Source organism: Pholcus phalangioides, unplaced genomic scaffold, assembly GCF_987345545.1.
Source record: "Pholcus phalangioides strain wild (caught in Gottingen) unplaced genomic scaffold, Ppha-v1.0 ptg000002l_1, whole genome shotgun sequence".
NCBI lineage: Eukaryota > Metazoa > Arthropoda > Arachnida > Araneae > Pholcidae > Pholcus > Pholcus phalangioides.
This window is the reverse complement of record NW_028301595.1, coordinates 7,850,920-7,878,716: the sequence shown is the minus strand read 5'-3', so window position 1 is coordinate 7,878,716 and position 27,797 is coordinate 7,850,920. Positions and strand designations below refer to the sequence as shown.

At 36.1% G+C, this 27,797-nt stretch overlaps 2 protein-coding genes across 2 annotated transcripts in view; one reads left to right on the top strand and one right to left on the bottom strand.

Moving 5' to 3' along the window:
* The first annotated feature begins 11 nt into the window (after positions 1 to 11).
* RpL18A (ribosomal protein L18A) lies at positions 12 to 16,519 on the top strand. The gene is made up of 5 exons (XM_089237822.1): positions 12 to 139; positions 4,182 to 4,361; positions 7,778 to 7,907; positions 10,477 to 10,586; positions 16,381 to 16,519. Exons 1-5 carry the CDS (start codon positions 122 to 124, stop codon positions 16,471 to 16,473), a joined length of 531 nt encoding a protein of 176 aa, XP_089093948.1. The 5' UTR covers positions 12 to 121; the 3' UTR covers positions 16,474 to 16,519.
* Positions 16,520 to 16,917: 398 nt separating this feature from the next.
* Positions 16,918 to 27,797, bottom strand: part of LOC149089315 (complex I assembly factor ACAD9, mitochondrial-like) — a 52,080-nt gene continuing 41,200 nt past the window's right edge. The window contains exons 13-19 of the mRNA XM_089237810.1: positions 25,934 to 26,062; positions 25,735 to 25,814; positions 24,341 to 24,467; positions 23,031 to 23,108; positions 20,099 to 20,227; positions 19,859 to 19,931; positions 16,918 to 17,055 (exon numbers count right to left, since the gene is read on the bottom strand). Of these exons, the coding sequence (XP_089093936.1) occupies positions 16,955 to 17,055; positions 19,859 to 19,931; positions 20,099 to 20,227; positions 23,031 to 23,108; positions 24,341 to 24,467; positions 25,735 to 25,814; positions 25,934 to 26,062 (717 nt within the window). The 3' untranslated portion in view covers positions 16,918 to 16,954. The remainder of the gene's footprint in view (positions 17,056 to 19,858; positions 19,932 to 20,098; positions 20,228 to 23,030; positions 23,109 to 24,340; positions 24,468 to 25,734; positions 25,815 to 25,933; positions 26,063 to 27,797) is intronic.

The window sequence follows — 27,797 nt, the reverse complement described above, 5'->3', positions numbered from 1 at the left end:
TTAAGAACGAACTACCTAACTTCGAAATATAATGATTTAGTACAAAATCAGTGGCATCGACGAACAAAATACCAGTCTAGGTAAAAGAGCCGCGTGGTCGTTTCCACTTCCCGAGAGAAAGATGAAGGTTAAAGGACAGGTGAATATTGAATCTTTTTTTGGATTTTTTATATCATTAATTGTGAGAAGTACCTTTTTAATGGCTAGGTACTAGAGTACTTCCATTAAAAAGCGTCATGTCGGTCGTTTTGTGGCCCTACCCGCTGGCCGCACATGGTCCATAATGACGGTACTACGTGTCCAATGTAGTACCACAAGTCCCTCAAAATTGATTGCATTCATTATTATACATTATCAAATGTGGTGGGTAAATCATGGAATCAATGAGAATATATTTGATTTCTTTTTGACCGTTCGATTAGTTAATATTGGGAGCCTTGGTTACCCTCGTGGCTTGAAGTAGGCCTAGTGGGGTTTCCGTGCAATCTTCAAATCCTCCTCTTTATTTTTAATATTGAGATGTGAATAATACTGTCCAAGTGACTAGTGGAGTTTGTGGTTGAGGTCATGTTTGAGACCAGGTTTTTTTTTGGGGGGGGGGGAGGATTCTTGAGGTATGGTACCCCTTTATTGGGGACATGGTCAGGACCGCATTACTTCATTAGTCTATAGCAGCGGTTCTCAATCGGTGCTCCGTGTGAACTCCCCAGGGGCTCCGCGTCAGCTCGAGAAAATACAAAAAACAGTAAATTCGGAAAAAATAAGTATTTTTGAATAATAAATCAGTAACTTTGTTGAATGAATGAAAAATAGGCCTACGGGGCTTCTCCATAGAAATTATTTACCAGAAAGGGCTGTGCGAGTCAAAGGTTGAGAACCGCTGGTCTATATAAACATTTCTTAATAAAATTGGCTAAATTCATTTGTATAATGTCAAGGTATCCTAAGACTTGTGAAGAAATTTATATCCTAATACATTGTTTTCCAACTCTGGGGACAAAAAAATAATCAATGGGTTAATTTCCAATGTAAATACTGTGTACTGCGACTTAATCAACAAACCCGCTTCTTTGGCGGTAGTTTTTGGGGGGGTTTTTGGGTTATTTAGAGCAGTTTGATAGTGCAAAAAGGAGGCTTACTATGAATATTCTGAACATCTGACAAAGTTTTGTGGCTAATGACATCAAAGATGGCCGGCAACAGACTATTTTCGTTTTGATTGTTAGCACCTGGTCAGCTTGTTGAAGGACCTGTTATATCCCGTTGCCTACTGCCTGGACTTCACAGCTATTAGCTACCTTGCAAAACCATTTTGAACCACTTTCAGAGATCATGGAGCTATTTTGTTTCAACTGCCGGAAGCCTGAATGAATTTCAGAACTTTGAACTGTTGGCAACAGGATAAGTCCAGTGGCAATTTCATGGCTGTCTGGAACATTTTTTTGTGTCAAAAAGGAAAAGAAACTTAGGGTTTTTTTTTTTTCTTTATTGGTCACCACCTATAAATCTTTTTCTTTTTGTGCGAAACACTTCCGATGGCCTTGTTGACTTATAGAAAAACATCTCGAAAACAAGCATAGAAAATATAACAATGATGAAAACCAACAAGTGTAATAGAATATCTCTATCTAGACTGAACAAAATAAGGTATGAAAACTGAGTCCTTCCTGTTGTATAAATATTCTGGGTGTGTTATATTAAAACAATCTGGGTATGAAAGTTTTTGAGTCCTGTCAATATAAAGTTGTATAAATAAATATTCACAAAATAAAAAATAACCTGGGAAATACTATTTTGAATAAACCAATAAGGGTATACAAAAATGCGATGAATATTAGAGGTACAACATAAAATAATACGCAATCTACATACTTGATAATCTATATAACTATACACACAGAAGGAAAGTGGGAAGGAATAAAAGGAGCAATGCAGTGATATCATTGGGAAGAAAATAAAAAGAGCAGAGGTGGCTTGAAAAGTCGGAGTAAATAGCAACTAGTGTTATCTGGGTAGGATCTAGAACAGATACTGTAACCCCACGCCATTGTGATGGGCTTGGTGACTTATTTGAAAACATTTGCCAAGTGAAGTAGTGATCAATATTGGAAGTGTTCTTAATTATGGTGTTACTGTCTTAGATTTTTCTTGAGGGGTTTGTGTGCAGCATTAATGATGGAATCGTTCAAAAAAACTTAGCCGAAACAAACCTGATTTTCGATCGGAAGTCAGAGATGGCACAATTCATGGAGGTCATTTCAAGAAAAGCATATCTCTGGAAGGTACATTGTCAGTAGAAATTTTGATAGTGAAACAAAAGTAGCCCAAATTCAAAGTCATTTGTATCTAAGGTAGTTTATCGTTACTTGTGTAGAGTGGGGGAGACTGTCATGTAAATTTTCTAAAAGTAAATGCCATGTGTGTGGAAAGTTGGCAGGGTCCCGGGTTCGAACCCAAGGGAGGATATAGATATTTTCCCTAACTTACTAGAGGCGACCACTGATAGACAACACCTTCGCTTCCAACCCATCTCACTGGCGATAAATTGCAATATAGCGATATGGCCAGAGTTAAAGTAGTTTGTGATAATTGTTCATGATGTGCTATCATTGAGTTCTTTATAGTGTTCCTCCTTGTAAAGTATGTTGAATTTGAGGGGCTGTTGATAGAAATGGAGGTAGATATGGGTGTTCTATTTACAATAACGTCTAGTGTTTTATTTATATATATATATATATATATATATATATGGAACCTGAAAGGAATCCTGATAACCTTGATGGATGCATCGTCATGCTAGCCTCTTGCAAAGTGTCTTCATGCAGCCATTGGTAGAATATTTGGGGCTCGGGACGGTCTGTGTCTATTGAGAAATCACCTAAGCTGACCAATGTGGAGGAATCCTTCATAGGGCTACTGACTATGTAAAATTTCTGTCAAATGTGTTATCCTCACAGGGAAAATTGCTGAATAAAAACGAGCTCTGGGAGTGGATCAAGTTAGAGAATCCCTGAAGCTAAGAAAAGGGTTGTCTTCCTTGCCGGTGTATTTTGACAAGACCAAAGAGAATTAAACTTGCAACATGCTATATGGTGTTGGAGCAGTCTGTCTTATGTCAGCTGGTGGAGATCGTCTAATTGCCTTTGTTTCCCGATCGCATACCAAAGCAGGGGTAAATACTGCCAGCGATTTCTGTCAATATTGACTTGAAAGGACCTTATTGGTCACTGACCATCAATCACTTGGTAGTCTCTTTTAAGTGAATAAACCTTGTCATCTATGATTGCTTCTTGCATTCAAAGATGGGACCCTGCAAGTAATGGTAGGTCACGTGGCTATATATACCATGGTCGTGATGGGGAATTAAGGTTCAATTCCGGGGAGGGCGCCTGAGAAATGGCTACCACATCCAAGAAAGGCAGCAGGTGCTCAAATTACCCAATTAATGGTGGTAATTTTGCCACTGGCACAGGGAGGTGGTGACAAAAAGTAACAATGCAGGACTCGCTCGGGATCCCATAATTGGAATGAGATGTCCTTAAATCCTCCAGCAAGGATCTATTGGAGGGCAAGTCTGGTGCCAGCAGCTGCGGCAATTCCAACTCCAATCAGGGTTTAAGCTACAGCTGTATTTTTCGCAAAATGCAAAAGAAGTGGTAGCCACTTTTGCAAAAATGTATACACGAGGTACGGAACGAATAGACATCCAACTATATCAATCATTACATTGGCATTGTAGCATTTTGCTAAAGCTTTTCTCCCCATTTTTCTTTTTGCAAAAGAAATTTTTTATCTAGCTTAAACCCTGGCTCCAATGGCGTATATTAAAGTGGGAAGAACGAAATATTCAAAGAGTATTGTCTCTGAATGACCTTCTCATTAATTTGTGAAGTAACTTTAAACTTCAAAATTATTCTAGTAACGAATTAAGTTATTAACAAACTCATTTTTTTAATGCTGCATTCACTTGGATCGCAAAGGAGAAAAAGGTGATTCATCTCTGTAAAAGTTTTTCTTTCCAGTCTAGAAACTTGGAATTTTCTCAGTTTGCATGTCCGTTGAAATAGTGAGAGTAAACTAGATATTTCTTTTGTAATCTGCATGCATTTTGGGTTCACTTTAAAAATTTTTTTGAGTTTTTCAAAACATTAACATGTTTTTTTTTTCTTTTCAATTTTCAGCTCCGAGAATACAAGATCATTGGTCGTAGGTTGCCATCGGACACTGACAAGAATCCGCCTTTGTACCGGATGCGTATATTTGCTCCTGATAAGATCACGGCAAAATCAAGGTTTTGGTATTTCACCAGGAAACTGAAGAAACTCAAGAAAAGTCACGGAGAAGTTGTTTCTATTTCTGAGGTATATGATGCGATTCCAGCTCATATATATGTGTAAACACATTTTCCTGTAATGAAAACTGAAACTAATCCAAACTGAAATTGTGTTTAGATTGGCTTTGTAAAAAAATCTTTTTGTTTAATTAGATAAGTAAACAATACCAGGGGTCTGTGTAGAAGAAATTTGAGTCTGTTTCGAAACCCTTTATAAAATTCTAGATCTAAATATAGAAAGTAATGGAAAATTTAATTTAGGTATTTTATTTGTTTTCTGATGGATATTTTGCTTTTTCACATAGTTACTTTCACAAAGTTAATGACTATTTTCACAAAAGGGAAGGAACTAAAGAAAATTTTAACAAAAACAGGACCTTGTAAAAGGTCTCCATGGGCCCCCTGAATACATTAAAATCTTTTTTTTCCGAAGTTAAGCTCTAATGTTAGTTTCTTTAATGGGGGGGATTCTAATAGACATCTGCCAAATATAAGTGATAAAACGAGTAACTACTGTATTATACAAGTTTTGTACTTGTGCGAAGAACATGTTGAATGATAATTCATTATTTTCTTCCATTTATATTTGATCTCAGTATTATAAAATTCAGACCTGCCAATCTCGGAAGATAAAAAAATCTTACTCTATTCCTAAAAAAGTGTGACGCGACCAGTTTTCTAATTTACGGGGGGGGGGGAAGAGAAGGGGGGTATCCCATACTAAAATTTATTAGGAGGAAATAATTTAAAATCGCATTTGTTCTCTTGTCTATCTTTTGATGTTCTGCGCTACTTTTTTTTATCTAAAATGAAATATGATTTCACTGGGACAGTCGTTCCCCTGACCATGTGGAAACGTTTTAAAAAAATTACAATTTATTAGATGGATGTTAAAGGGTTGAAAATCATGCAATATTCATAACTCAAAATTTAACATTCTAGTCACCTGAATTATTAATATAACTTTATATGATAGAATAATATCGCACTCTGGAATTTTATTATTTTTTGTCAAATTTCCAAAAATCCTGAAAACTCTCAACCCTGAATAACTGAAAATTAAAAAGTAATTCTATATTTCAGGCATGGTCAAATTTCTGCGATACCCAAATATTGAGAAAATAATTGTTTATTACTGTAAGTATCAAAAATGCATGAATTATAAACTCAATTTTTGGCACAAGTTCATTTTAAAAATTTAATGCTATATAATTCATGAAACCATATAGGGTTAGGATGCCATGTAAATTTCGGAAAAATATCCATCAAGTGCAGGCTAAATGATTGGCGCATCACTCAGTATACTGTCTAATACAGAGGCAGCTTGAGACTTCCAGTAAAACTGCCAGCAGTATTCCACTGTTTCTCACCGTGTTGAAATTTTTAGCTAGGTTCCATGGAGTGATGTAGACTGAAAAACCATTGATTTTAATTCTAACCAGTTTGCAACATAAGCAGAAAAACGTCAATATTACAGATTCCTTAAAAAATCACTTTTAGAAGCAAAAGCGTATAATCATATTAACTTGTTAAAATCTTAATAGCTGGCAGGTATGAAAATTTCTTGCAGGTATGAACGGTACTAATAATTCAATTTTCACCTTTTTGTGATGGTTTTAGCTGTTTTTCTTCTTACAAATAGGTTTAATTTTGATTTTAAACTCCTTACAATTTTATGTTTATGGTATTCCAAATCAAACCTAATGGGTGAGGTCCTTGCTTGAACTGTGTTTGTTCCACAGGCTAAAAAGTACACGTCATTATTAACCCCTTCATATATAGCAGGGCTCTCAAAATCAGAAAAAACTTTGATGCCCATGAAATTTTGCTGACACTTAGTACATTTTTCCCAACGAAATCGAGCACGCTGGCAAAATTTATGATAATTTTATTAGTCGCCATAACAATGTGAAGTCTGGGACTTGTTCAGCCCTGGTGTAAAGGATTTTGTAATTTGGGGGATCCAAATACTTTTCAAAGCATACTTCGGAAAGTATTGGCAATAAATCTCAAACTGGCTTTCTTAACTTATTTGGGGGTAGGGGAATTTTATATAATTGACACACACACACACATATATAGAAAAGGAACTTTTTTTTTTTTTTTTTTTTTTAAGGGGTAAATCGAGAAGTTGTCTATTCTTAGATAAGACAATCATAATTTTTTTTTTATGGGCAGTGTATTATATTTTCATCTGTGCATATATAATATTTAGTTTATATAATTGCATTTTGAATTTGGTTGCTGTATTTTAGAAATGACATCTCTTCTTCATATTTGTTATGGATATTTTTTCAGACACCTCATTGGAGATTTTGCCTTGTACTTGTATCTATTCAAGTGTATCAGATTGTTTCAATTCGAGTATTTGCACCCTTACCCTCAATGGAAGTGAATTTTCTCCTTCTGATTTGAAACTGGAGTGCTAAACAAATTTAGACAGATGCGATCCATGAGCCAGTTTATTTAAATAGTTGGCTTGTATCTATGAGTCTGCCGACAATCATTGATGTGTGTGTATTAGTTTTGTTCTACCCGTGTATTCAAGTATATCAGGTTGTTCCGATTCGAGTATTTGCACCCTTACCCTCAATGGAAGTGAATTTTCTCCTTCCGATTTGAAACTTGGGTGCTAAACAAATTATCACAGATGTGATCCATGAGCCAGTTTATTTTAATAGCTGGCTCATCTATGAGTCTGCCGACAATCATTGCTGTGTGTGAATTTATTTTCTTTTACTTGTACAGGTTTTTATATTAAATCATATTTTATAAAATCTATATTCCTCTTGTGTACTGGGCAAGTATGCTTTCTATACGTTAGAGACCAGATGCTTATTTATGATAGTGTTTCACTTGAGATTAAGGCTCCTAAGAAATTAGGCTGGTGCCTAAAATGTTTTCGTTTGTCAGACCCTGCGAAGGATTCTTTCATGACATTGTTCATCTCTCAAATTGAATTGTGTAAAAGTTGTATTGTTTTCGCTCACTTTTAAAAAAGCTTCTGGAGCTCATTCTCTCAAAGCTGGGAAAGTAGTCTTAAAACACTGTCTAGTTAGGGGGGCCACATGTTTATTTAAATGAGTAGATTGTTTTTCCCATACTGATTCGAGTATTTGCACCCTCACGCTCAATGAAAATGAATTTTTCTTTTCAATTGAAACTCTGGGTGCTAAAGAAATTTTGACAGATATGATCCATGAGTCAGTTTTTTCAATAACTTGCTCATCTATGAGTCTGCCAACAATTATTACTCTATATTTTTAAATGTCCCAACCAGCCCTGTTGTGCAGATTTTATTGAATCTATTTCTTAGAGTTCAGTTTTTAAGTTGTTGGATTTTTGAGGAGCTTGTTTAATTCATATCCATTGCATATATGTATAGCTTGAACGTTAGACTAGGTGTTCTGTGCTGGTGTTCTCACATGTGATTTTTATTTTTAGATGTATGATAAGTCTCCGACAAAAGTGAAGAATTTTGGAGTATGGTTGAGATACAACTCCAGGACTGGTACCCACAACATGTACCGGGAATATAGAGACCTCACTGTCTCCTCTGCTGTGACACAGTGTTGTAAGCATATATTGTTATTTGACACTTTGTTATTAATAGATATTGTTGACTGGCATAAATTGTTGTAATGGTGCATTTACATATTGAATTGCATAATGTAAGAAATTATGAGAGAATATGTTCACGTTCTGTGCACTGAGAATGAGTTCTCCCTAAAGCAGAATATGTATGCTGAAAACTGATGTGCGTCACAGAATAGCCTATGCTGCTGCAGCACAATCTTGGGGAAATTTTTAACTCTTCTGCATAGAAAAAGCTATAAATAAATTTTTACTGCTAGACATTTTTGAGCCGAGTTCTTTTTGTGGAACAATACAGTCTTCTGCTTTGGGAATGAGACCAGAAAGGTTCTTACATGAGTGCACATGTTCATAGACAGAACCAACTTTTAAAGCTGAGGTTGTCCTTTCTTATGAGCATTAAAAAGTACCAGTGTTAAGTAAACTGTACCTTAAATGTGAAAGGTACCGCAATGGCCCGGTGTCACTAACTAGATTACTCGTCAGCTTGATTTACATTTTATTTCTGAGACTGCTCCAGATGTATCTCAAATAAAATGTCATAGTTTGACTGGTTTTTTGAGTAATCTCCTGACCCCCACCTCCACGTTGGTCCGGGCTGGACGACTGAGGTCGACTGACGGGGGCAGAGGTGGCTCAGAGAAATTTGAGCCATTTTTTTAAGAAAAATAATTGCAACTTTTTATGTGTTTTATAAAACTTGAAGGATTTAGTAGAAAGTAATACACAATGGAAAAGAGAAATTATGGATGACCCCTACATTTTTCTCAGTGGAAATGCTTGGGTTTTTTTTCATTGTAAACATGTGTCTAGCCCTGTGAGTTTGTTTCGTCTTCCACTCAAAGTTTTTGGTGAAAATAGTTTATTATATTATTATAGTATATTCTTTTTGGCACTTGCATAAAAGAATATTAAACATGAAATTACCAGTATTTATTTATAAAACATCGAGCAAGGTCCTTGAGGCTGTAGTGGAAGGTCAAGAATCAAACTTGAATGAAGCTTTGTCTTGGGCACTTCCAAAATGATTTCACAGTCTGTGTGAAATCATTTGGAAGTTCTCAGCCACTTCATTGTTCATTTTGCCTGCTGTGCCGTTGTATTTGTTATTGCAAGACTTGTTTTGTGTGAATTGTTTTCTCAGTTCTTTGAAAAAGTTCTGAAATCAGACTGCTTACTATTCCTAGGGTTTAAGCAAAATAAGAAAAAATTCCTTTTGCAAAAAAGTGAAAATGGGGAGAAAAGCTTTAGAAGAATGCTAATGTAATGATTGATGGTTGGATGTCTACTCATTCCATACCTCCTGTACGCATTTTTGCAAAAGTGGCAACCACTTCTTTTGCACTTTGCATTCTAAGATTTTCTTTCGTATTTTGCGACTGTAGCTTAAACCCTGATTCCTAGGTTAGTTATGACTATTATTGTTTTATTGAAAATTTGTGCTATCACTATTACAGTATGTTCAATAATGTCCCTAAAACTAATGGTTCTCAAACTTCAGTTATCTGTCACTTCCGTGTCAGTCATCAGTCATGCATGGTTCTCCAGATAAGTCTAGAAATATTGATACTTTGGCCAATAAAGATGATTCGTTCCAGAATCATGTTTGTAAGCTGTAACATGATTTCCTATAGATTTCTATGGAGAATGATTTATTCTAGATTCTCTCCAAAATTTAAAGATGAGTTTTTAAAAAAAACTTGGGAATGCTATTCCAAAGACAAACTGATTGAAGGATAAATGAATGTATTCGCACCCGCACAATCAACACCTTTAGTCTACTAAAGCTGGTGACACAACCCAGTCGATGATGGATGACCCCATTCATTTATGATTTGGCCAGCTCATTTCTTTGTCTTAAAAGATTTCTTTTTTAAAAGAATTCCATACTTGAGATTGATGCTCAGTCTTGCACTAAAAGAAAACTTGCTCTGAAATCATGGACGTTTTTTCAATGAATTTTCCATTACACATGAAATAGTTCAAAAACTTTCGGGGAAAAAATGTAGGTACATCTGGGAAAATATTCCAAGGTGGACATGAGTTAATCAGATTCAAGTGAGATTGGTTCTGATGATTGGCACTGAAATTCAGCTTGCAATGTGGCTGTTTAGGTTAACATGTGTATCCAAATTGACAAAAGTGTTTGTAAGCCTTTGACGACCACACACATCTCGTTTCCCACGTTAGAGATTTTGAAGAATTCCTGAAGGATACGTGTATCCGGAAAGTTTTATTATAAACAATAAAACATTGTCGCCTCAAGCGAAGGCAACAAAAAAGCAGAGTAAGCCGTAATTTGTAAGCAGAGGTGTCACCGTTCTACTTCAAAGTACTTACCATTTCTAAATTATGAGCTCGCCCCTTTCGCAAAGGTTTGCAGCACACATTTTGAAAATCATCTTGCATGACATGGCAGGTGGATAGACAAACCAGTGTTTCTGATGTATGTGCAGAAACATTGTCATTCTGCTTGTGAACAGTTTTCTTCCTGGACAAGCTATACTCGTATGTGCCTTGATGCTGAATGAATTTTCATGTCTTAATAGATCGAGATATGGGAGCTCGCCATAGAGCTAGAGCAGATTCTATTCAGATCATGAAGGTTGAAGAAATAGCTGCATCAAAATGTCGCAGACCTCATATTAAACAGTTCCACGTAAGTTGAATGAATTTTTTAATTTCTTGTGGTTTGTGTGTGTGGTTTTTTTTTCTGATAATTTTTCATGCAGAAATTTTGGTGGGTGCTTTCTTTCTGGGACTGTTCTATGCATTAATAACTTCTCAAATTTCCATGAAAGAAAATGAAATTACTATGAACTATTGCCTTGAATTGTTCTGGCCAGATAAAATTCTTGATTAGTCAAGTTGGCTCTTGAACTGACATTAGTGTATTCTTGTTGTATAAGGTACAAGCATATATATTATACTTGTTTATATGGTGTGAATGCAAGCCAGTAATGTAATGATTGATGGTTGTATGTCTACTCGTTTCGTACCTCCTGTATGCATTTTTGCGAAAGTGGCTACTACTTCTTGTGCATTCTACGATTTTCTTTTGCATTTTGCGAAAAATGCTACCGTAGCTTAAACCCTGGTTCTCAAAGTTTTTCGGCCTGCGCTGCCCTCTTTTTCCCTATTCGGTGCTTATCTGCAAGCTCTGTTGGCTCCCCAGAGCTGTTTAACAAAAGTTTTCCTCTTTGTCAGGATCACCGCTCTGTGCTGCCCTGATAAAGGTTGGAGAACCCATGGCGTACCGTATAAATAACAGCAAAATAGTGTTTCCCCCTTCTTCTCGGTTTTGGGGGAGCATTTATCAGCTCGAAAATCGGAAAAAATTCTAAAATATCATTTCTAGGAAGGTTGCCACATTCTCTTATTTTTAGCATTTGGACAGTTTTTTTTTTGTGGGAATTCTCATGCTGTCCTTAGCTGTTGTCCCCCTATCAAGTTTGTGTGCCATTCTTAGGACTACAGGTGGTTCTGAGTACTGTCACTTTGATTAAACACCCTGTGTTAACATTGGAAGGGTGCCAAGGACCAGATAGTATCATTGTTATATGGGTGATTATCACTTTATATATAGGCTATTGTTTGTATTGGATTTTCTGCTGTAATAACTTAAAATATTTTTAGCGATGGGAAACTGTTTGTTGACTTGTACTTTGTTTTGCACTGACCTAATTGACAGCTGTGCCTCTTTTGTATAAAGGCATGCGTTTGCACAGTGCGCACAATAAATTTAATCCTGTCGCCTTCATAATGTGTTTTTTGCATTATGAAGTGAATCAGGATTATATAATGCAGATTTAATGTTTTTAGTTGGTTCATTCAAAATTACCAACTTTTACTTTTTGTATATCTTATGAACAACTTTTTATTTTTGAAATATGTCATCCACGTTTATTATGCACATCTTTTTCTCATCCAATTCTTCCAGTATTTTGTCTGTTGTGGCGTTGTATTTGTAAAAGTTTTTCCATTCATGTTGCTTGTGTAATCGTCTTTGAGGAATTATGACCAAGGTCAAACGTTTTTTAGGCTATTTCATTAAAATTTTTCTGCGCATTTCCAGCTGTAGAATTTTACATTTACGGTTCAAGCAGTGCAGTATAGTAAAAATGACCTTTGTCGCCTCCATCTGCTAGTTAAGCGTATTGGAGTGAAACACAGAGTAGAACATTTTCACCTCGGTGTAAATCTTTTGGTGGAATCTTTTTTAGTCTCACATGATTATATTGAAAAATACTTATATAAGCATTTATTTGTAGAAAGCTTCGGCTGGTAAGAAAATTATTTAGAACTTATCTAATGTGTGTTTTGTCTTAATATATGTGCTCACCAGTTTTAGTTTTGCATATCTCATGTTAACTGTTCCTAAACGCGAACATATACATTCTTCTGGATTATGATTCTTATATTAACTGAAACCGATTATGTTCCTCCCACATTAGCCGGCCGTGCCGTAAAAATTAGAGTGGGGGCACCAACTTGAATTTTAGAGGCTGGTCCGTTCTCTGCATTCTGGGGAAATTGAAGGTTCAACAAGGATCACATTATACATTCAAAAGACATACAGGGTTCCCTCAACCTAGAAAGCCAGGATAATTGAAATTGGCTAGGAGAAAATATGTGAAATATTCTTGAAAAGTCAGGGAGAGGGTCTATGAAAGGGAAAAAACAAATTTAAAATGTGTGCCGATTCAAAAATTTTGGTCAGAAATAATTAATCAGATTATGCTGGAGAACCCTATCATATGAATCTACAGGTTGTTTCAAAAAGAATCACCCGATTTGACATGCATATATTACGAAATATATTGAACAGACACTTGTTTAATTTTATATTACATGGCTAAATCAAATTTAGGGTGCTATGTGTCCATCTTGGGATGCACGTCATGTGTAGCTATATGGTAGTCAAATTCATCCCAAACTTTCACAACCATGTTTGCATCCACTGCTTCTGTTATGTGTATCTTCAGTTCAGCTAATGTAGCTGGATGAATGGGGAGGGCTGGAAATCTCGTAAGGGAAGTCATCCGAATTGGTTTTTAACTGTGGGAAAAGCCAATCCTGACAAGCACTGAAGTGGCAGCCAAAGGATAAGCGTTGGCATTACTTGTCGGCAACTGCGTGAAACTCTAGCTTTCCCTCTTTCAACTTATACCTTATTCGATCAAAACTGATTAAAAGCTGAATAGTTATGATTTTTTTAATCTGAATCTTCTTGAAACACCCTATATATTAAATCTATATATATAAAATTGATTTTCTGTGTGTCTGTGTGTGTGTATGTTCTCTATACAAATCTACAATTTTAGATCGATCGTCGCCAAATTTTGCATATATACCAAATGGGACCCGACTTGAACGATAGGCTACTTTAAAATTTCGTCAGACCAGGGCAAATGCCCCAAATGGGCAAAAAACTGTCCGGCAACAATGGTTTTTGGGCCTCAACAATCACTTTCCGAACGTTTACTTTGGTTACCGTGGTTCCCTAGCGATGAGTTTCAGACGCGTTTATGTCTTTACAATGGTTTGTCACTTCTTTAATGCTGCCAGTTATGTATAATAGTTTATGCCTTTATAATGGTTTGCCACATTTTCAATATACTCTCAGTAATGAGGCTTTTTGAATAGACGTCATAATCATCACCATCATCGCTTTGAGGGTCAGGAAAAGGGTGATACTCATAGAAATCACTATTAAAATTGCCGATTTAACTGCATAAATGCGGAAATTTAGTGAGAGGGGGGGGGTCCCTGCCACATCAATAATTTTAAAAATTAAATTGAATTCTCGATTTTTGAAATATGGAATTCACTTGGAGATACGAAGCCCAGAAAATTAAAAATATGAATAATTAGCCGGATCTACTTTTGAGTTGGATATCCATGTAATAACATTGATTTCAACTTTTTATTTATATCTTCTCAAGCATGAAAATTATTGTAAACGTATTGTCTTTTGATATTTATTTGCATAAATTCATATAGTTTAGGATGTTTTTAAAATTAGTTATGGGCCCCGTAAAGTGCATCGAAAAAATTCCACAGCTTTAATTAAGCATTTTTGGAAGCTCAAACAGGCAGAAATAGATAACTTGAAGTTCAGGGGGAGGGAATCGAAATACCTAACACCCATAAAAAAAAGGGGGGGGGGACTATTCATTTCTACGTTTCTTTAAATTTAGATTTATTTCTTTCATGAGTCGCGCAGGACGTCGCCATATTGGTTAACTTAGACACGGTTTGCATGTCCCTCAAAGAAAGAGGGAGATATCACGTGTTTCTAACAGCCACATTGAAGAAAACCCGGGCAGCGCCGGGTATTATAGCTAGTATTGAATAAATGTGCAATTGGGTATAAAATAAGTTCTTGTTGATCTTCCCCTTCCCAAAGCAAAATATGCCAAAAAAAACTTTCAATGCACTGAATTCTGCTTTCGTGACTGTAGCAAACAAGTGTTCTCCAGGAATTTAATAATGCTAATGAAAATTCAACATTTACTTATGGTTCTCAGACCTGCCAACTCTCTGGATTTGTAACCCTTCCTCCTGCTCTCTGGATTTTGGCAGAAAACTAGATTTTCCGCTAGCTTTCACGTTGTCAGGACGTCATTAGAAAAAAAACACCCATAGAGGGCAGCTGTGATAATTTCTGTCAAGCAGCCATAAAAAAAGTATTGATCACATTTATATATATAAACTGGCAAAGACGTGACTTCGTTACTTATCGTTTCTCGGCAATCATTAATCAGGGGATGACCCTTGGTTGCTGAAATTACTGTTTAATCATTATTGTATTCCATTAACAGCCATGCAGTAAACGCAGTTTTGTATTAGTTGCTGTATTTTTGAAATATGACATCCATATTTGTTATGCGCATCTTTTTCTCAGCCACCTCGTTGGGCATTCTGCCTGTTGTGGCATTGTATTTTGAGGTTTTTAATTGTTTTGTCTGATTAAATGTCGTCATAAAAAAAATATAAAACTGCTTTTAAAGAGTTCGTATACCCAAGATACTCGATCACAGATAGTATCCACCCCCAAAGCAGAATGTGCCTAAATCTCCGTCTCAGAACAATTAGCGCTACTGCAGAACAATTCGGAAGAATTTGAAGAAAAGGTGCAAAAAACACGATTACGTGTATGGGGATTTTTACTGCAGAACATTTCCAGTCAGCCGAGGGCTCGTCGCAGAACAGTGCTAAACATTCTGCTTTGGGGGTATCTACGAAAGGGAGCACTTATGTTTTATGAACAGTATATAGATGTGATCACTCCATTCTGCATGGAAAGACACATTAAATTATGTTCAACTTCTTAAATTTTTGAATTTTTTTTCATCTGTTTTGATCGGGTCTGAGTGGGGCCCCCCTCTCTCTCGGGAGAATCTCCGGATTCCAAAAGTATGCATATCTGGGTTCTAATCTAATTATTGCCAGTTTGATATTTAATACAGATACTGAGCACCAGACCTATTCTGTTCCTGAGTTCGTTTCCAGTCAGCTTTGTGGTAAGAGTCCACGAAGTACAGATGCTGTTTTTTTTTTTTTAATGATCTTCCCCCCCCCCCCTTCTAATTAGCTCATCTAATCTACGGAATGACGATACTTATCTCGTAGCTTCCGGGGCTCTCTAATTTCTATTCCCTATCTCGGACTTCAGAAAAGCTCTTAAATCTCAAATTTTGACTGTGATTATAAAAAATCCCTATTTCCTATGTTTGGGGGGGGGGATTATTTCCAAAGAATTTACTACCCTGAAAAATTACCATTGCTTTCGTCTTTTATCCCAGAATTCACAAGGATAATGTAAATTGTCACTATTGTGCCAGATTGCGAAAAGTATTTTCGGGAGGAAAAGACAATTTGCCAAACAGCCGGCATCAAATCGGACTCTCGACATCCAAAATTGGTGATTTCATAGTAATAACAAGTAATTTAATCTACTGGTTAGCAACTTGGTGTTATTAGTGATGGCTTGTGGGATGTGACGTTTTTGCAAAGGGAAAACATCCCTACAGTATTATTAATGAAAAATCTATTGTTTTTGAAAATCCCTCTATTTTTGAATTTGTATTGGCATGGGAAATCTAATTCTCCAAAGTTGGCAGCTGTGTTATCCGACAGTTAGCAATAGAGCAAGATCTATTAGTCAAATTTCTAGTTTTGCTGTCTTTAAATTTTATTTATAAAACACCGGACTGTAAAATGCAGGAAACTGACAAGTTTCAAATCTTGGCCAATCGAGCAGATATCTGAGAATTTTCCAGAATCTGACTAATTTGCTTATCCCGTGATTGGAAAATACTGGTATACCTGGAATGTTAGTTTCTCTTGTGGTTTGCTGGCCAATGCAGAAGAATATGGTATATTTTCTGTTATTGTCTAAATTAAGTTTTAAAACTGATTAAAACAAATGTCTGAATTTTCTTTTACAGGACAGCAAGATAAAATTCCCTATGCCATCGAGAATCAACAGGAAATTCCACAAGCCACGTTTCACCACAGTTCGGCCGAATGCTAAGTTTTAGCTTTTGAACTTTTTTGAATGTTGAATAAAGAGCCTTGTAGAATTTATTTTCCAGCTGTGTAGTCTTTAATAAGGTTTTTGTGTTGTCATTTGAAAGATGTGGAGAGACACGAGGTCTGTCCTGGGATTAGAGCTTCATTTTCTTGGCACCAACTAGAAACTTCATATTCAGAAATGCAAACAGCTGGTGTTACAGAAACATTGAAAAAAAATGGACTTCTACAGAAATGCTGGCCCTTTGTCCGAGTGTAGTCACGAAATGACCTTCAACCACGAAATGAGACTTGGCTACATCATGTTGCATGATTTTATTCTATTTTTAGGTGTAATTATATATTGCATATCAAGAATATTCAGACATGACATGCCAAGTTTCCTCATCTGGTGAATGTGAAAGGTTCTCCAATCATTTTGATATTTTTAAATGTAAAAAAAAAAAAGTAAATTCAAGAATAAACTATTTTTATTCTGTCCAGAAAATACTAGAAATTATGTTTCAAAGGATGCTCCGGAAAATATCCTCTACACCTGACTACTTCAGATCCTGTTTGAACTGCATAGCTATCAAATATATATTCAGATCCTGTATAAAAGAAATTCCATATATTAGAAAATTTAATATGTTCAAACAGGCTATAATCAAATTTTGTACCCTAGTGAGGGTCTATTCAACAGAAATGTCTTTACTGAACCTTTCACGAAAACAAGTAAACTTGATAATCTGACATTTTCTTGGGGATTCTTCTCTCACCGGACCAGTTTACAGACTAGCAAGAATGTTTTTCTGTAATGTTGCAGCTCAAAAATTCATAAATTTGAGTTTTCATATATTAAATTTTTTTTCCCCCACGAGTCAGTAATATTGTCATTCCTGTAGTCACTTATAAAACTGGCTGTTAAGTTTTATTTTCATTCTGCAATTTTAGGTTTTTGAGTTGTGACATACATATTAACATGTTTCCCAAATATACCGACAATATAAAATTGCAAAGAGACAGACAAATTAAAAAACAGCTTTTTGTTTGAAACCAAGAATTTTAATTTGTATATATTTTTGGTTTTGCATTACATTTTGTTAAAAATCTGGTACACACACAGTAGTTTAAATCCAAGGCAGTGGGAAAAACACAAATATGAGAATTTTTACTGCAGAAATATTTTTAGCCAGCCGAGAGCTTGTGAATCATTCTGCTTTAGGGCATCTGAAATGAGTGTTTTCTCCCATTATCCTATGCTGTATGGTAATGGTTCCGGCCCTCCTGGGTTATACTAAGAGGGTCTAAAAGTGTGGTGCCCAACAAAGGTTTTTCAAAAAGATTTTGTTAAACTGCTCTGGGGAGCCAGACAAGCGCTGATTAGGGAAAGGGTGAGAAGCCCTGGGTTAACCAGAGTTTAACCTGCCAGTGAATACAGCCATTACTGTGCTTCCCGCTGTACATTTTCTTATGAAGATGCACATGCTTTCCCCATCTTTTTTGGGAGTTTAAAACTATATATATATATATATATATATTTTGTGTGTAGAACCTCATTCATCCCAGCAACTCATTTTCTGTAGTCAATGATGTTCAAAAGTTGGTATTTCCTTGGAACTTGAATCCTCTATCTCCCAAATATCTTCGTTCTATTGTGCGTACTGTACCTGTCAGCTATAGATGTAAGTAAGGGTGGATCCAGGTACAGTTGTGAATAACAACAGATTTAGCTGTCTTTCCTTCCCCCCCCCCCCCCCATCTGAGGAGTTTATCTTAATCCTATGGGTGTGTGTGCCTTAATAAAGGGGAGAGAGCGTCTTCTTGACCATGGTTTTGCCAAAGATGGAGTTGTATCATAAGCAAGTTGCAAAACAGATATTTTTTCAATCTTTCTTTAGCTTTAATAGTGTTGACCCTTTCCGTCTGCCAAGGGCAGAATGTTGAAGGAAAATGTGTTATTGAATTATTTTCGAAATAAATTTTCAGAACTTTTCACTTTTCTGAACACTCTACATGCCCAATTTGTTTGGATAATTGAGGTTCTATTATAATAAAATACATTTTTTGATTGAAATATTTCATGAATACATTAAAACTGTTTATCACATTCTTTGCGCCATTTTTTAAAATAAAATAACAAATACAGTAAAACCTTCAATAATGGCCACATTTTCTTGGAACAGAACGCATCCTATTGGATTAAGATTAACTTCCAAACAAAGATTTTTGAAGAACACTCACTTTTGGAAATTAAAATGAAAGAAAAGTGCATTATCACATAAGGAAAATAGACCTCAAAATTTGCTTTGAGGTTTTGCTTTCTTTGAGTCCTTAGACAAGAACCCATATTAATTTTTATGTTTAATGTCAATAGTTTTCACAATGTGGTCTGAAGATTCCAGGTAGCAGTTAACTAGATGTTTGATAAAAATAACAATGTGGAAATTAAGGATTTTGGCAAATGACTATGTCATAGACCAGAGCGACCTAGTTTTCCATACTTTTATTAAGTAAGAGTGCTCACAAATACAAGGCCACAACAGGCAAAATGCCCATAAACATGTAAGCACTAATTGAAATACAGCCTTATACTACTGTATAGGGTGATTCTCAACCACCTCGCTGGGCATTTAGCCGGTTATGGCCTTGTATTTGTATTATAATTGAAGTTTCCATACTCTTGAATAGTTTTTTCAGATGCTGCATAGGTCTGAGCAGTGTCAGTATACTGAAACTACTCAGACCTATGAAGTGCCTGTTCTGATGGAAGTATTCCATCAAAATTTGTACACTATATGGACCATGAGAAAAAAAATTCAATAACAAAAGTGTCACCTATTCACCTGGTGGCAAAAAATTGAAATATTTTTATGCATACATCTCTTCCCATTAAGATTTGACTATTTGGATAAGTATGGGAACTTTAATTATAATCACCCTGTATACCAAGCTGCAAAAAAAACCAGCTGATTGCGCTGGAATAAGAATCTTATCTCCAAAAGTGCAAAAATTACAGCACAGCTGTTGTGAGACCGTTTTTTCCCCCTTGAAATGTTTGAATGAAATTAACAATAGAAAATTGAAGCTTTCCATGATAAATTAACACACCTTCAATGCAAAATAAATGTCATGCTACAAATTGCTACTTCTAATTAATTATAGCATGGGTTCCAATTCTACATACAATCAAAAAATTTAATCTCTATTTCAGAAATACTGAACCTTTTCGTAATAGTAACATTCCAATAATGGCCACATGTGCTCGATCCCATTAGTGGCCATTGTTGGGAGGTTTTACTGTAATTAAAACTTAGTTGTCTAACTGTTACACATCAAGCTAGATGTCCCCCAGAACATCACTTCGTCGGAAGAATGATTGAAAAATTATTTTTGCTTGTTTTTTATACTCACCCACTGTGATATCTTGGAACGCTTTATGTATCCTATTGTATGCCTCATTGCAAATGCTTACTGCTATTCGCCTCTGCAATGAAAAGTATAATTTTTTTCATCATGATTTGAAATATTGTGCACAGGATTGAAATTTAAAGTGCAAAGTTAACTCCACATCAAATAATACAATGTACTGTTAAATTTAAAACTCAAACAGACTTTCAAGCACTTAAGAATCAGAATGACATGGACTATTACTTCATTATCAGAATTCCTCAATCCAATACAGTATGACCTGGAGCTTCTTGCTAGCACAGCTGTAGATAAATATATGTCTATCAACATATCTGCGATTCGAGTTGGGTCAAATTGGTTCTCCAATATTAACTGAAAAATAGAGCTATGATGAAAGAGAAATATATATATATATATGATAGGCTTCTTCAACAACGGAAATGTGCAAATGATAAGAAAAATTTCCTCTACAGCCCACTCATAACATTTTCACTTTGATATCACCCAGCTTGTAATTTCAGTTTTTTAAAGTGCCTACCTGTATAATTAATGAATTGGGTTTACTCATTATTAACCAGTGAACCCCACTTACGAGACCATTCAGTTACCAGGAATGACTAGTAAAAAGGAAGCACTTATGTTTTTCACTTTAGAGTTTGTGAACATGTGATCTACCATTTTCCTCATGCACATCGAGTGTCACTCAGGCACATAAAAAAATACAAGAACTTCAAACTTGGGGTGTGTATAGTGGGGGGGGACTAACTTTTTCACCCATTGATTGAAATTCAAACCATAATTTCTTTTAATTGCAGTTTTCTTTCCCCCATATAACGTATATATTACTGTAAATAGGATGAATAGGCTATTGTGGCTAACAACTGGCTTTATCACATTTACCGTAACATACACGGTCAGACTCCAACATAAAAAACTTTGATTCAACAAATTGCTCGATTTAATGATTTTTTTTTTTCTGAAATTCTGAAGAAAATACCCTATTAAAAAAGTATGGTCACTTTAGGTCAAACCTCTATTTAATAAATATGAAAATGCTCGATATAACAAATTTTTTTTCAAACTAGCCTTACTTTTTTTTCCTGTTTCTCGTCACCACAACCCAAAAATTTGACCTTCAGCTATTCTTTAGAGAAACACAAAAAGGAGTGGGGTAGGAAACTGTTCCTTTTTGAGTGAAGGATACATACAATAAAGCCAGCTATTTAGCGTATGTGTGGGGGAAGGTTTCAGTGACCAATTGGCGTACACCAATACTATAACACATTGTCGGCCACATTCACCAACACAGTTTAAACTGCAATTGCAGGTGAAAGGATTGAAGATCGAAATGGATTGGTTACATTGATGATTTTAACCAATCCGTGTCTATTGCTAATCATTTAACCTGCGATTGTAGTTTAAACTGTGTTGGTGAATATGGCCGATAGTCCGATATGATTGCAAGAACGATGCAAATTTGATAAAAATGTTAGACATACCAAACAAACTTCTACCGGGCAATTTTTTTCATATATTCTGACTTTATTCTTAAGTTTCTACACATATTTTCAATTGTTGCTAGAAATATGTTGTAACAGGGACCCTAAAGTAAGTAGCTTTTAAAATTAGCCATTTCTAATGTGTTTATGCTTCTGATCAATTTGACCTCTATTTAACGAATAAAATTGTCAGTTTCTTCCAATTTGTTAAATTGGAGTTTGAGTGTACAACAAATTTTGAAACAATGCATCAACCAAGACAGGTGCTACAATAGTCTGATTAAGGTCAGTTTAATTATAATGCCCCCTATATCTTCTTATCTTACATAATATTTTACTTTTTTTCCCGAGCTACCTTGTTAGGCAATATGCCTACTTCAGAATTTATATACAGCCGAATACCGGTATAGCGAAAATCTCGTTTTAATGAGCACTTTTCTAATCTCCCAGATAAGTTTACATAGAAACAATGCAAAAACCTAGAATTCCTTTATAACGAAGTGATTTCTTCGGTCTCTTGGAGTTCGTTATACCGGGATTCGACTGTAATATACTTTTTTTTGGTGGATGTGGGATTGCCTCTACCCTCCTCCTTTTCAGTATTCACCTATTCTCAGGCATAGGAAAACTATATTGTCACGTTGTAATGAAAACCTTGTACATCATCAAAAATTCCCAACTTTACAGGAAAAGCAAAAAAAAGGATGAGACTTCCCATTGAACAACACACAAAAAAGGTTAATTTTTTTTTCCTCATGGAGAGCAGGTCCTTGCCGATCTTTTTTTTTTCTTCAAAAGCTGTAATAGGTGAGTTATGATGTTTTTGATCTAAAACTGTCAAAAAGTCATTTTTGAATAAAATTTATGTACGAGGTTTTTTAAGATGGTGAGGATATACTCTCTGTCAGTGTTTTAAAAAAATCATTTACAGTAAAACCTTAATATATAATGATATTGTATGGACCAAGAAATAATATCATTGTGGAGGGATTATCGAAAGGCAGCAGTTTAACATCAGAGTGTAGACATTTTCAAACAAGACTTGAAAAAATATAGTTATAAAGAGATTTATCATTACATTGAGTATCGTTGTAGCATGGTTTCACTATAATTGAGTGTTCAATTTTTTGCATATGCAAAACATAACTGTGTGAATTCTACTATAAATTGATTTAAAAATTTTGGCATATGCAAAAAATGAAACACGGCCTAATAAATATGCATAAAGTTATTAAAATATACAGTGAAACCTCGATACAATGATACTTTGCGGAACAAGAAAAAATATTGTTATAGAGGGATTATCGCTACATCCTATATCAAGAGGCAGCAGTTTAACATTATAGTATAGATATTTCCAACAGACTTGAAAAAAATATTGTTGTAGATGGATTTATTGTTACATCGAGTATCGTGGTGAGGTTTTACGGTATTTATTTATTTTTACAGTTGTAAAGGACAAACCATTGTCTCTCATTTGTAATGAAACCATGGAAGTGTTCAAAGAATACAAAATATCCTGCCGCTTCACTCCTAAGCATACAAATTCCAATTATTAGTCAATGCTCGGCTCACCAAAATACTTCCCTTTTTTTACCCACTCCTAAAAAGTTTGCCCATCACTGAGTTAGTAGACAAGGGTATTAAGAAGCAAGGGAAAGAAAATGGAGAAATACCTGACCGTGCTTGGTTAGAAGTGATTGAACAACAAAGTCCAACCTCTGTACACATTCTTCCAGGTTGTTAGCTTGGAGCTGAAACATAAATGTTTTTTATTTTTTTTGGGTACCAAAAATGCTCATATTGGAACAAAAGAAAACAATCAAATTTTTAGTTAACATTCTTCAATAAAAGCCATTTTAATACATGGGAAGTCAATCGGAAAAAATATATAAAAATGAGCTATCACATTTTGACCACCCCCTCAGCAATTAGTATACCAAGGGAAAGAACAATAATGCAGGAAGAACCTATCAAAGGTGGATGAGCAAATTAAGAGATGAACCAACAGCATCAAACCGTTAGTTGTCTGGTGGCTTTATTCCCACAGGGAAGTAATGACTTAAGCATTGTTTGCAGAGTCACATTTCATCAAGTCACCTGCTACTACAACAGTGGTGATCAGAATAATGCATCACAATACACTGCATCTTTCTCGCACTAGCAGGGTGTCTATCACATACCCAAAGGGAAATTCTATGACTCTTCCTTGACTTCTTTAGTAACATTGGAAATTCAGCACTTGCTATTTGGTGATATATAGCTCTCTTGCTCGCTAAAAAACATTTCGTCAAGATTTGGCACAACGATGATTGACAATAGAAAACCTGGCTGTTTCTGCTGCTTGAAGTAATGATTTTTTTTGTTTTGAAATGAACTTGCATTCACACTTATTTAAAATCAGAAAACAAATCATTCAGCCGCAAGTAGGCCTATCTATCGGCTTTTCACGATGCAACGTCTCCCCCATCCCCCTGATTTTCAGGGATAAAATTTAGCACAGGAACTTGCTGGGAAAAATTCAAAAATTGATTCATGAAAAAAATCTGAGACCTTCTTTCTTATTTTGTGACATTTTCTTGAATTCAGTGACTTTTCCATGGTGGTAGATGCCCTGATTGGTCCACATCCTGGATTCATAGCAGCATATCAGACAGGAGACCATAATATAGTGGCTCATCAGTGTATATAACAAAGAATAATCCATAGTTTTTTAGTATAGTGAGAGTTTAAATGCCTTTATTTAGGCTGTAACAGACTGACTTCCCTGAGGAACTTTGATATCACCAAATAATATTTAAATCACACTTTACAAAAAACATAAATATAAATAATAGAACCTTGGTTTATCTGGGATTCTGTCAAAATCGACCACAGGGTCACATTGGCTTGTGTCATTCACATTGGGGGATTGAGATTTTATTGCATTATAAAAAAAATTTGATTCAACACATAAAAATGGCTAAAGATTCGTTGGTGAACTTACCGTCAACGAAGGATGCAAGTGGCCTGCTATGTCTTGAGTAAATTTAATTCTGCCGCTAACTATACGCTGCGCCCTAAACAGACTCTTGAATCTCACCATAGGGAAAAAGAATGGGTTCCTCGACTGCCTAAAATAATAAAATGATATATAATCTATATATATATAATTGATTTTCTGTGTCTGCATGTGTTCTCTATAAAAATCTACAATTTTAGACAGATCTCTGTAAAATGTTGTTTATATATCAAACAGAACTTGAACGATAGGCTACTTTGAAAATTTGTCAGAACTGGGAAAAAAACTTTTGGGCAACAATGGTTTGTGGCCCACAAGAATGACTTCCGGGATGTTTACTTTTGTTACCGTAGTTCCCAGACAATGCTTTTCAGACATGGTTATGCCCCCTTTAAAATAATTTGTCACTTCTTTAATGCTACCAAGTACATGACGAAAGCCCAGGCAGCACTGGGTATTATAGTTAGTATATATATATAATTGATTTTTTGTGTGCATGTGCATCTACAATTTTAGACCAATTGTTAAATTTAGTATATATATACGAAATAGGACCAGACTTGAATGATAGGCTACTTTTAAAAGTACGTCAGAGGAGGGCAAAATGCCCGAAATGGGTGAAAAACCGTCAGGCAACAATGGTTCATGGGCCTCAACAATGACTTTAGGAATGTCATTTTGGCTTCCATGGTTTCCAAATAAAGCCTTCCAGACATATGTACTCTTTTACAATGGTTTGTCAACACACCCAGTATATCCGGTATTATAGCTAGTATAATATAGTATTGTTTTCATTACTGTATTAAAAAAATAAATACTTGATAAGGTTTTCGCTGCCACTGTCAATTGAAGGAGCAGTTCTCGGGTCAGAAGGAGATCATGGGCATAAATTCATTTTTCTCATAGCTTTCCAACATTAGTTTCAAATGCAGTATCAAGTTACACCGCCTCTAGATGATGCCAATCGCAGGTGTTAGGAAAATATTGAGAAAAATGAACTCTAACTGACGACAGCCTTTTGCCACGAGCACTTCTCTTCGAAAAAAAATAAAAAACAGTTTAGCAGAAAACTGTTTCTATGAAATAAAAATGCACTGCCAAACAGAGAAAATGCCACATCATGAAGAAGCTTTTCATGATGAGCACTCTCATGATGAGCAAAAATGAACTCTAACTGACGACAGCCTTTTGCCACGAGCACTTCTCTTCGAAAAAAAATAAAAAACAGTTTAGCAGAAAACTGTTTCTATGAAATAAAAATGCACTGCCAAACAGAGAAAATGCCACATCATGAAGAAGCTTTTCATGATGAGCAGCAGAGGTGCATGAAATATCAAAGACTTAATCAATATGGTTGTAAGTATGAAAAATTTACTTACATCACAAGTTCAGCTCGTTTCACACCAGCATACTGACAACCCAATAAACCAATATAAAGTTTTAGAATATCATTTGGACCCTTTGGAAAAAATAAAATATCATAAATATGCTGCTAGGTTATGTGTAGGTGCGTGTCATTTTGCACAAAAAGATGAGGAAAAATATTGTATTTAATAAAAAGGTCAGGATGAGACTCACATCAAATCCTGCTAAAGCTAAGGCATCTCCATGCAACCTTTGCAGTAATTGATTCTCGGATAAACTTGAGCAGCCTAAAATCTTCATCATCTCTCTAAGACAATATAGAGTACCTTCAGAATTGAATACCTTTGAAAATTGGAAAAGAATACATGAATGTCTTTGAGAGAGATACAGACTAATAACATTATGAATTTGATAAAGCAAACTGATAAAATAAGTGATTCGACTTTAAAAAGGATGTAATAAGGTTATCTTGGTTGGCATCATGCCCCCTATCCTAGAGGCACCTACATGAAGAAATTATTGGGTGGGCTGAAAGTTGCTGGTCGTCCCGTATATGTAGGACTTATGTGCATACACAGGAGAGAGGGGCGAGGGTGCATTGCATTCTTTTTTTCCTAAATTATTAGGGGGATCAGGCTCAAATGGCCTCAGCCTCTAATTCTGGGGCCTATGCCTTACCCAAACACCACCACTACGATCCAGCCCTTAGAATAAGATCTTTGACAGCCCCCCCCCCCCCCTCCATAAACACCAGCAGCAGCACAGTGGTACTTGGCTGAAGTTGGTTTTCTGTGGCTACCAACTTCAAGGCATGAATACCTAACAATCTCCCTGTTCCCGCCAGCCACAGACAAAAGACCTACAACGGTAGAAAAGCTTCATTCATAGTTTGAAAAATAGATGGTAGCACTAAAATTCACACACAATACTGCACACTACTTGATAGCATGAACTGGTCCATGAATAAAACTTATAATTGTACCCTGTACCTGCACTTCATCAACATTTTTCAGGGTAATTTCAAATCAATTGGTACATGCTGGAATGCGTGTTCTGAGTAAACTGAAGAGCCAAAAAAACTGGTACAGGCATGCATATGCAAATAAAGAGATATGGAACCAATCAGAGTACGGCGCTGCGGTCGGCAACGCCTATATAACACAACAAGTGTCTGGCATAGTTGTTAGATCGGTTACTGCTGCTACAATGGCAGGTTATCGAGATTTAAGTGAGTTTGAACGTGGTGTTATAGTCTGTGCACGAGAGATGGGACATAGCATCTGCGAGGTAGCGATGAAATTTGGATTTTCACGTACGACCACTTCACGAGTGTACTGTGAATATCGGGAATCCGATAAAAAATTAAATCTACGACATCGCTGCGGCCGGAAAAAGATCATGCAAGAACGGGACCAACGATGACTGACGAGAATCATTAAACGTGACAGACGTGCAACCCTTCCGCAAATTGCTGCAGATTTCAATGCTGGGCCATCAACAAGTGTCAGCGTGCAAACCATTCAACGAAACATCATCGATATGGGCTTTCGGAGCCGAAGGCCCACTCATGTACCCTTGATGACTGCACGACACAAAGCTTTCCGCCTCGCCTGGGCCCAACAACACCGACATTGGACTGTTGAGGACTGGAAACACGTTGCCTGGTCTGATGAGTCTCGGTTCCAATTGCTTCAAGCTGATGGACGTGTAGGGGTATGGACACAACCTCATGAATCCATGGACCCTACATGTCAACAGGGGACTGTTCAAGCTGGTGGAGGCTCTGTGATGGTATGGGGCGTGTGCAGTGGGCGTGATATGGGACCCCTGATACGTCTACATACAACTCTGACAGGTACGTAAGCATCCTGTCTGATCACCTGCACCCATTCATGTCCATTGTGCATTCCGACGGACTCGGACAATTTCAGCAGGACAATAAGACACCCCACACTTCCAGAATTGCTACAAAGTGGCTCCAGGAACACTCTTCTGACTTTAGACACTTCCGCTGGCCACCAAAATCCCCAGACATGAACATTATTGAACATATCTGGGATGCCTTGCAACGTGCTGT